Below are 11468 nucleotides of genomic sequence, written 5' to 3' on the forward strand. Positions count from 1 at the left end.
TCAGACAAAATGTCAGAGCTATCTAGAAATAAAGTAAATTTTGTTGACCTACAGGTGATGAAAAGGAACATTGACCGTGTCTCCCAGTTAGCCAGCTCCTTTATTGAGGGGGGCAAGTTTATCCAGAGCTGTTTTGATTGGGAGTCTCGAGCACGGAGTATATCTGCCTTTATTGTAAGTAACATCCAGAATTATTGGTTATTATAAAAATCTTTGTTTGCCTGTATACATGTATTAATTTTAACCAGTGGGTAATAAGATCAAGCAGTTTTCATGTTCATATTTCTTAACATTAATTGTTAAACAAGTTTTTTTCTTGCAGACCGAACTTAAGATTTGTTAGTTAGCTTGACCTTTAATCTTCCAGGCCTACATTATGGTCCATTGTATCCTTGAACTCTGACCTTTTCATTGATTATGATATTTACCCACCAAGACCTGAAAGTTTGAGATTTTTGGCCCAATGATTAGTTAGTTGACCTTGGAATCTCGCCTCGTTAGCCTACCTTTAGATTATTTTGTTAACCTTTGACCTTTTAGGCCTACCTTGTGATCGTTTGGTGCTTTGAGCTGTACATGCTCCCCATCACGCTGTTGATCATCTTCCTCAAAAACTTCATTATCGTATCTGTGACAGGAGCCTTCGCCTCCAACTCCAACATTGAGGATGTAAGTACATGTTCAGGGATCTTCTTAAAAATCAAAACAAAGGTTTTCATAAAACCACCTTTAGGTGTTCAGATGACGCAGTGGTAAACACTAGCCTTTCGTCTAGGTGACTGGGGTTTGACTCAGGGTCTTCGGTTTCCTCCCACAGTAAGACCCCTTGTACGCTTTCAATGGAGCAAATAGGAGTGATTAATAGAAGTTCATATAGCTTGTTTTGCAATTGTTTACAAACAAAAAAAGTTCATATTTAAGTCTAAAAATAAAACCTTCATAATGTTGTTTTTTTAAATCGCCACTGTCCTCGCTTACATTTACCTGGTAACTGTTTTCTGGTAATTGATATTATCTGCTGTACAATTAGTTTAAAGTTTATTTCTGTAACAGCCATCTACCTGTATGGGGTGACCTCTTCTATGATTGTGTTAACGATAGAACACTTACTAGGTTAAACCTCTATTGTTAACTACATTTATTTATCTCTAATATTTCATTTGTCAGTGACATTTAAAAATCTATATATTGATAGTTATAATGAACATTTTACGTTTTCCCATACAGGCCTATGTTGACTCAGATGATGAAGATGATGACGATGACAAAGATAAGGTGAGGATAGGTATACAATGACATGATCACCAGTACAGTTGATTGTTGTCAATAGTTACAGCCAATCACAGGCTGTGTTTACTAGCCGGTATAGTGAAGTATATAGTAATCAGTAGTGACTGATCAGAGACTTGTTTATACCTGATAATAGGTCCTTAGGAAGGTCGGAATTAAGATGGCTGCTTGACAGCTAGCTATCTCGGAATTTGATTGCTAAAGTTTGTTGTCGCAATTTCTCAGGAAGTTTGTTGTCACTTTTTCCCAGGTAATATTTCAAGAATCATTCTCAACTTTTGTAAGCAGGCTCCTCTTAGTCTTTAGATATGCATATTTAGTTTTGAGACTGATTGGAAGGACAAATTGGCCAACAGCTAAGTAGCCATTTTGAATTTCTACAGTTGAAGTTTACTGTTACTATTTCTTAGATTGGTCTGTATTTATCCTTCCCGAACATTCCTTGTAGTTTCTTCTTTGTCCCTTTATTATTGTTTAGGAACTGGTCAGAAGAACAATTTATAATTGTGTCGATACAACCTGTAAATAGAACAGATAAGAAGGAAGTACAGAATAGATCAAACTTTCATATCACCCATAAAGACCATGAAATGGTGGGCACCAAGATTCCTCTTTGTTTTATATTCCAACAGACCTGTCAATATTGCCCAAATTATAGAAGAAAAAAAATAGGATTTCATGACTGGATTTAAGTAGACTTTACTAATTTTTTCGACACTTAATCAATCACTAGCCCTCCACCGTCGGTTGTGAGTTCAAAACCTACGTGGGGCAGTTGCCAGGTACTGACCGTAGGCCGGTGGTTTTTCTCTGGATACTTCGGCTTTCTTCCACCTCCAAAGCCTGGCACATTCTTAAATGACCCTGGCTGTTAAACAAAATAAAACCCAAACCTATTTTTTTTGTTTTGTATACCAGACTTTACATTATAATCCAAAATTAAGAAGCTTTCTGCAGCATAAATACAAGCAGGTGTAAATGAAAATCATGTGATTATTTACTCATATAGATAGTTACAGGTTTATTCTTCACAGACTGTTGACTTTTTTGCAGTTGGAAATAATTTCAACAAGTAGAATACGGAGTTGGCTTTCTAGGTCATTCCGTAAATCCAACAACAAATCCGTAATTACAACTGTTTGGTGTGATGCCCAAAACAAACCCAAGTGTGTGCAATGCCTGTGCTGGTTTGATTGTTTGCTAAAGCCAATTTAACAAACATTCTGCTAAATCTTGACATTTGAACCAGCCTGAATTTATGTAAGCCTCTCTACTGACTACCAGTCAGAGAAAATTGAGCCTGATTTTATATATCACCATGATTTTAGTCTGAAAATCTTTAGTTGTTTTGTTCTATGTGTTTTCAGATACCAATAAGAATGTTCACCAAAGCAACCTGCATATTTAAACTTGCAACATTTTCCGTGTGTATCAAATTTTGTGGAGGCTATGTATCCTTTACACATATATTGTGAGCTAGTTTTATGTAAATTGTACATACAAACATATCTATTTTGGGGCACACAAATTTTAGCGCTTTTGATGTGAAAAGCTCTAAAATAAGATAACCACTAAAATATGTATGTTTAAAATATAGTAATATTACTTCACAGTAAAATTAGTCTCCACAAAATTAATCTCACCGGATCCATACAAAGCATGAGCAAGCTGTATAGGAATGAGAGAATGCTGTATTAACTATTGTTGAATGGTCTTCCCTCCCCTGATATGGACATTGTTGTATACCTGAATATGTTTTTGTTTTTCATTTTGCACAACAGAAAAAGGTAATGCTTTGTTCTGTAGTTCCCGGACACTTTGGCACTATATTGAGTGATTTGCACGTTTTTATAAGCCAAGTTTTTACTGTCCTTCCTGCCTAGCCCAGCTAATCCTCCCCTTCCTACATTCTGTGTTAATTTTATTCTTGTTTGTTCTTCATATTCAACAATTGTACATTTCCCTGAAGCAGTGATATGGTTGTTTAGTAACTCATACAGTGTGTGTGTGCTTTTCATCGACTTATTATGCATGTGTGCACTGTACTATATAACTGACACAGGGGTGTATCATATAACATACACACCTATTAGCTGTGTTTTACCAGGTAGATACCTGACACACATACAGGTGTGTATTACTTACCCGTGACACACATACAGGTGTGTATTACTTACCTGACACACATACAGGTGTGTATTAAACACCTGATCCACATACCAGTGGGTATTATACCTGACACACATACAGGTGTGTATTGCATACCTCACACACACACAGATGTTTATTGCATACCTGACACACGTACAGGTGTTTATGACATACCTGACACACATACAGGTGTGTATTGCATACCTCACACACATACAGGTGTTTATTGCATACCTCACACACATACAGGTGTTTATGACATACCTGACACACATATAGGTGTTTATTACTTACTTGACACAAATACAGGTGTATATTACATACCTGACACACATACAGGTGTTTATTACATACCTGACACACATACAGGTGTTTATTACTTACCTGACACACATATAGGTGTTTATTACTTACCTGACACAAATACAGGTGTTTATTACTTACCTGACAAACATACAGGTGTTTATTACATACCTGACACACATACAGGTGTTTATGACATACCTGACACACATACAGGTGTTTATGACATACCTGACACACATACAGGTGTTTATGACATACCTGACACACATATAGGTGTTTATTACTTACCTGACACAAATACAGGTGTTTATTACTTACCTGACACTCATACAGGTGTTTATTACATACCTGACACACATACAGGTGTTTATGACATACCTGACACACATACAGGTGTTTATGACATACCTGACACACATATAGGTGTTTATTACTTACCTGACACAAATACAGGTGTTTATTACTTACCTGACACACATACAGGTGTTTATGACATACCTGACACACATATAGGTGTTTATTACTTACCTGACACAAATACAGGTGTTTATTACTTACCTGACACTCATACAGGTGTTTATGACATACCTGACACACATACAGGTGTTTATGACATACCTGACACACATATAGGTGTTTATTACATACCTGACACACATACAGGTGTTTATTACTTACCTGACACACATACAGGTGTTTATGACATACCTGACACACATATAGGTGTTTATTACTTACCTGACACAAATACAGGTGTTTATTACTTACCTGACACTCATACAGGTGTTTATTACATACCTGACACACATACAGGTGTTTATGACATACCTGACACACATACAGGTGTTTATGACATACCTGACACACATATAGGTGTTTATTACTTACCTGACACAAATACAGGTGTTTATTACTTACCTGACACTCATACAGGTGTTTATTACATACCTGGCACACATACAGGTTTTTTTTGCTTACCTGACACACATACAGGTGTTTATTACTTACCTGACACACATACAGGTGTTTATTACATACCTGACACCCATATAGGTGTTTATTACTTACCTGACACAAATACCAATGGGTATTATACCAGATACACATACAGTTGGGTATTACATACTTGACACAAGTACATGCAGGTGTGTGGTACATTTTAATCAGAAAAGAGGTTACTATTTATAGTTTATCATCCTCTGTCTGTAATGCCTTGTTCAATTTTGTATTAATTCCAAGTTTCTTATTTTTATTTTTGTTGTTTTCACATTTATTTTCTGGTGTAAGAATAAAAGTATTATTATCATATTCCACAAAGTAAGAGGGAGGATTCTTAGGTCATCTGATCTGTTCCATGGAGTCAAGATTAAGTCAGCAAACTTGTTATCAAAATAACATAGTGAAGAAATTTATACTTTTAATTTAACCTTTACAAAAGGTTTAAACTTTAAGGAAAAATGTACATGTAACAATTGAGAAATAAATGTTTACAAACCAAGTCAGACAACAGAAACTATAGAATCAGAAGGCAATTCACAATTGAAAGTCAAATTTGGTATGTTGTTGTATTTTAACACTTTGAACACTGTTATGATCTAATATTATTCATGGCTAGGGAGTTATTTTGGATATAAGAATTAATATTCACCTTCATCAAGATATACCTGGTACAGTAATACACCAGAGGTATGTGTACTCAGTAGTATGTTAACACATTAGGCTAGTTTTTTCCTGCTAGAATTAAAGTAAATTATTTTGTTCATGCACAATCAGGAATAACCCTATATGGTATCCAATTTTAAATATTTCAGTTATGGTACTGTTAGAAATATGTGAATTAATCGGTTTTGATAATGAATATACCCAGTGTAAACCTGTCACATCATGAAGGATTTGTTCAGTCCTGTGTGTAATTAATCTTTCCAACCATATTTGGACATCTCTAATATACCCTTTAGAGAGAGTATTGCTGTCATATCCATCAGAACATTTATCCTGTATATATATACACTGGTGATGAGGGACTAGCTTTTTAGCTCACCTGGCCAAAGGGCTGGTGACCTTATGCCATGGCACAGCGTCCAGTGTCTGTCTGGTGTCCATCTGGTGTCCATCCGGTGTCCGGCTGTCAACTTTTTCTAATCTTTGGATCCAGAACATAAAATCTAGTTATGGGAAAAGTTGACAGAAATACATGGTACTGAGAGGAAGCTAGATCCCAAAATGGGAAAACTGTATGAAATATGACTTAAAGATTGCTACTGACATATCAAGGAGGAGGTACGGACAAAAGCCCCCCCGGACATTAGCCCCCCCGGACATTAGCCCCTAGGACAAAAGCCCCTCCGGACAAAAGCCCCTTCACACTAATCAAAAAGTGGACAAAAGCCCCTTCATAAAAAAAAAATGATATTTATTTTTTTAATGATTTTTAATTGCTACATATGCATATGTCATCAGTGGCTTCGGCAAAAGCCCCTTCATAAAAAAAATGATATTTATTTTTTTATGATTTTTAATTGCTACATATACATAACATATGTCATCAGTGGCTTCGGCAATGTAAACAACCGGTTCCAACAACAACTACTTGAACTGTTACATAAATAATAAGCTGTTACACAGTTGTTTGGTAGGTTTTTATTGATGTTGTGTTCTCCTGGAAAGAAATATATCATTAATGGCTTCATATATATAATTTCTGTTTTTCAAAAGTACAGATTTATATAAAGTATACCAGCTAAATTTCTAAAGAAGGGGCTTCTGTCCGGGGGGGCTAATGTCCGGGGGGGCTTTCGTCCGGAGGGGCTTTTGTCCTAGGGGCTAATGTCCGGGGGGGCTAATGTCCGGGGGGGCTTTTGTCCTACACTCATCAAGGAGAGCGATACAGGCCCTAGGGGCCTCCTGTTACTGTATATATTGTCTCTGTGTGTTAAAAAATGATTATACAATAGCAAATTAATCAGAATTTAATTATATCACATAATTGTAATCCAGTGAGTTTTCTCATGTCACTTATCTAATATATCCAGGAGTGTTTTATTGGCTGTGCCAGTCAGAAATCAATTGTCTTATTTCATAAAATCTCAAATGAAATAAAAACTCATTTAAGATCCTATGTGTACGAAATACTTATACTGAAGTACTTTTATTATTGAAGTAGTCTATTGATTAAGTAATATTGATATTTTCATATTTAATATCGAAAATCAGTTACAAGTATGAAGTATTAAATGACTTAAGGAATGATACTGAAAATAATCACTGAACAATGATCTCTGTGGTTGAAATGTGTCCTAAATCCACATGTTATTTGCTCCAGGCCAAAAAGCAGGATAAGGTAAAACCTCACATAACAGGAAATCTATAAAAGCATGTTACATATAATAGAAATATTCCAACATTTTTTCTTGCTATATATTCTAAAGTTATTTACATGGTTTATAGTTTTTGCTTTCTTGTCTTTAAGTATTAAATTACTATTTACTTCACAAAAGTTTCTATTCTTTCTCATGAAAATTTACAAATTGGGTAATTTCACAGTTGTATGTCCATACAGCTCCTATGTATAATTCACCAAGTGTTAAGGTGAAGGTATAGGTGCTACCGGTTGTTATTATCTTGAACTGCAGACACTTTCTATGCCTGAAATATTATGATCATTGTCAAGAATCACCTGAAAATTATTTGTACACTTCCAAACATTTCCTAACATACTCATTGATTTTCAATTTCAAATTTACTCCTTCAATTATTAAAAATTTTAGAAATACAATTGTAGTTTATGCAAGAATTTTTCATATTTAAGACATTAAGAAATCGGTTAAAAAGGATTTACCCTCACTTTGTTCTGAGCCCCCTTCAAACTAACTTATTTAAAACTTCTGCTTCTTAAGAATTTTGGATTGTTCTTTATTTATTCCAAGTTTTTTCAACTTCCCAAGTATCCAGGTTACTTAATTAGGCCAGTGCACTATACAAATATAAAATATGTGTTTTCATCTGTTATGATCAATTGAGGTCATGATTCCTTGTCTGTTTGACATTAAAGACTATATTATTAATTTCAGTTGTAACTGCTCTACATAAAAATATATATATAAAAACAATGGGTGGCAGCTTTATAGTAATAAACAATCTACTTTTTAAATATTAGGTGTCAATTTTACAGGTGCTGGGTGGTATTTCTTATATCAGCAAAGATATTGTCTTCAGTTTGTTGGCTTTGTTTCCAATTCAGCCTTTATGTTTATTTTCCCTAAAACTATGGAAAATCTACACCTGGAACTTGTCGGTTGAATTTATGTTCAGAACTATTTTTTATGTAATAATTCCTGTGAACCTTAAGCATGTGTTATATCTAATTTGCATGTAATGACCACTGGCATATAGTAAATGTGTCAACATCATCTCTATATACACTTGATATTATATCTAGGTCTATTACTGAAAAATATCAGTAAGATAAGACAATAGAAAACAGTCAAATAAGACAATAGAAATCAGTCAGATAAGACAATAGATATCAGTCAGATAAGACAATAGATATCAGTCAGATAAGACAATAGATATCAGTCAGATAAGACAATAGATATCAGTCAGATAAGACAATAGATATCAGTCAGATAAGACAATAGATATCAGTCAGATAAGACAATAGAAATCAGTCAGATAAGAGAGTAGAATTCCATGATACATGCATCCAATATAGAACAGCAGACCTTCATCATTTGCTATTTTTTGCCTTTTTCATGTGAAGAGTCTTGATTTTCTTTAATATGAAAAGTATGAATATTTTCATATCATTTCATTCTAATTATCTAGAGGTTTTTTTTTCTGATGACATATATACAGGATAACGAGAAGCATTGAGTGTTTGCTTCATTTAATTGTCACAAATTAATTCTGTTTATATTAACGATAAATATCTGTTAATGGAAGAACAAGAGTTTAGTTTAATGGTATTAGTCTGTTATTATCCTGAAAGACAGATTAGATTATTTTCCAATTCAAAGCTATTTTTTAGATATTTAAGAAACAAAATTGACTTGAATGTATTGCATAACTATAAATATGTAAGACAATTTCCTATCCTATAACCATTGCTATACTGCATGCTAATATACATGTATTAAACCCCATTTTCTTTATGTTGTCTGTGAAAAGCATTAGATCACTGACTGCATATTTTCTGTCACAGAATTTAGTAACAGTGTGATATATGTATATGTAATTAACATGCCTTTAATTATTAATCTATGATGACAAGTTGTGAGAACTTCTTTGGTTAAAACTCATAATCTTAGAATTAATCCAGAGCTCTGTCCCTTTTTTATCAGGAGGAGAAGAAGAGTTTTAAAGAGAAATTACATGCAATACAAGAGGTCTGTCTACAAGTACAACAGGGCATGGACATGGCCGCATCTTTAGGTGAACGGGTCAAAAAGTAGGTCTTAATCTCTATCTCGTGGTGTTTGTTACATACGTCTGCTTTGTTAACAAAAGAATATTTCTAATGAATGTGGAAATGAACGATTCTATAAAACATAAATCTGTGAACAAAATCTTGACCATAAGATGGCATTAACTGTGTCGCCGCAGACTAACAGTGTCTTCATTTTACAGTGCATTTAACTGGACAGTGCCCTGGCTCTCCATGCTGGCTGTGATAGCCTTGACGATTGGTGTGATAGTGCTGTATTCCATCCCTCTACGTTTCCTCATACTGGCCTGGGGTAAGTCTGACAGTGTACTAGTGTAAGCTTATATCTCTGATTACACTGGATCATAGTGAGCCTTGACAGTCCTCATACTGGCCTGGGGTATGTCATAGTGAGCCTTGACAGTCCTTATACTGGCCTGGGTAAGTCTGACAGTGTACTAGTGTATATCTCTGATTACACTGGATCATAGTGAGCCTTGACAGTCCTCATACTGGCCTGGGGTAAGTCATAGTGAGCCTTGACAGTCCTCATACTGGCCTGGGGTATGTCATAGTGAGTCTTGACAGTCCTCATACTGGCCTGGGGTAAGTCATAGTGAGCCTTGACAGACCTTATACTGGTCTGGGGTAAGTCATAGTGAGCCTTAACAGTCCTTATACTGGTCTGGGGTAAGTCATAGTGAGCCTTGACAGTCCTCATACTGGCCTGGGGTATGTCATAGTGAGCCTTGACAGTCCTCATACTGGCCTGGGGTAAGTCATAGTGAGCCTTGACAGTCCTTATACTGGCCTGGGGTAAGTCATAGTGAGCCTTGACAGTCCTCATACTGGCCTGGGGTAAGTCATAGTGAGCCTTGACAGTCCTCATACTGGCCTGGGGTAAGTCATAGTGAGCCTTGACAGTCCTCATACTGGCCTGAGTTAAGTCATAGTGAGCCTTGACAGTCCTCATACTGGCCTGGGGTAAGTCATAGTGAGCCTTGACAGTCCTCATACTGGCCTGGGGTAAGTCATAGTGAGCCTTGACAGTCCTCATACTGGCCTGAGGTAAGTCATAGTGAGCCTTGACAGTCCTCATACTGGCCTGAGGTAAGTCATAGTGAGCCTTGACAGTCCTCATACTGGCCTGGGGTAAGTCATAGTGAGCCTTGACAGTCCTCATAATGGCCTCAGGTAAGTCATAGTGAGCCTTGACAGTCCTCATACTGGCCTGGGGTAAGTCATAGTGAGCCTTGACAGTCCTCATACTGGCCTGGGGTATGTCATAGTGAGCCTTGACAGTCCTCATACTGGCCTGGGGTAAGTCATAGTGAGCCTTGACAGTCCTCATTCTGGCCTGGGGTAAGTCATAGTGAGCTTTAACAGTCCTCATACTGGCCTGGGATAAGTCATAGTGAGCCATGACAGTCCTCATACTGGCCTGGGGTATGTCTGTTAGTGTTGTTGATATCTCTGAATATTTTCTCATACTGGACCATAGCCTTCACAAGGCTCTGTCCATCCTCTTTCATTGCTGTAATGTATCTGGAATAGTCATTCTGTCTGTCAGTAAGTCCTGCGGAGACTTTCTGATAATCTTCTACAGCTACAATCTAAGTTTGCATGGTAGTGTTACAGATTATAATTCCATATCTTAATTAGAGTAGAGATCCTTTGTTCACAGTGGTATTATCGGTCAGTTTTGTTTTCCAGGGTACCTAAGAATTCTAAGGGCAAGGTCACTAATAAGATGTGGGACTTTTGCTCAGCCATCAGTGTTCCAGTTTAATTTGGACATCTTCAACATTGGCATTTATTAAAAAGCTAGTGCCATGGTTGAAATTATATATGTACTACTGCAAATTCTTGCCCATTACAGTCCTTGAATAATGACCTTGAATTGGCCATTGATATGACATTAAACAATACTAAACTATTTAACTGTTTGTGTTAGTTTTCTTCATGTAGTTATTTCACTTTTATAGGAAAATATCAGTTGATACTAAGCCATTTGTTATATCTACAACAATTTGTGAAAAAAGGAATATCTTGATGGATCACTTTCTTGAAATCTTGATTAATCAAAATTGATTACATATGACTAAATTCTGTATATGACAGGTATCAACAAGTTTACCAAGAAGCTGAGAGCTCCCAATGCCATTCCAAACAATGAACTACTAGATTTCCTGTCTCGGGTACCCTCAGACAGTGAGTTGGTAAGTATGACTGCCCTCAGACAGTAAATTTGTTGGTCCCTTGTCTCAGCTAATTTATGGAATCATTGAGAGGTCAGCAA

General features: G+C 36.1%; 1 protein-coding gene across 6 annotated transcripts in view; it reads left to right on the forward strand.

The window, feature by feature from the left end:
* The window catches only part of LOC117334222 (multiple C2 and transmembrane domain-containing protein 1-like), a 205417-nt gene that overhangs the window by 188983 nt on the left and 4966 nt on the right, over positions 1-11468 (forward strand). For 4 of the 6 annotated variants that reach the window (XM_033893711.1, XM_033893712.1, XM_033893708.1 and 1 more), the window contains 7 exons: positions 55-174; positions 541-669; positions 1228-1275; positions 3072-3077; positions 9087-9193; positions 9373-9482; positions 11291-11388. In XM_033893711.1, coding sequence (XP_033749602.1) covers positions 55-174; positions 541-669; positions 1228-1275; positions 3072-3077; positions 9087-9193; positions 9373-9482; positions 11291-11388 — 618 coding nt within the window. The remainder of the gene's footprint in view (positions 1-54; positions 175-540; positions 670-1227; positions 1276-3071; positions 3078-9086; positions 9194-9372; positions 9483-11290; positions 11389-11468) is intronic. The other 2 variants (XM_033893714.1, XM_033893710.1) reach the window with 1 other exon arrangement.

The sequence above is a fragment of the Pecten maximus genome, chromosome 9 (assembly GCF_902652985.1).
Source record: "Pecten maximus chromosome 9, xPecMax1.1, whole genome shotgun sequence".
In the NCBI taxonomy this organism is placed as follows: Eukaryota; Metazoa; Mollusca; class Bivalvia; order Pectinida; family Pectinidae; genus Pecten; species Pecten maximus.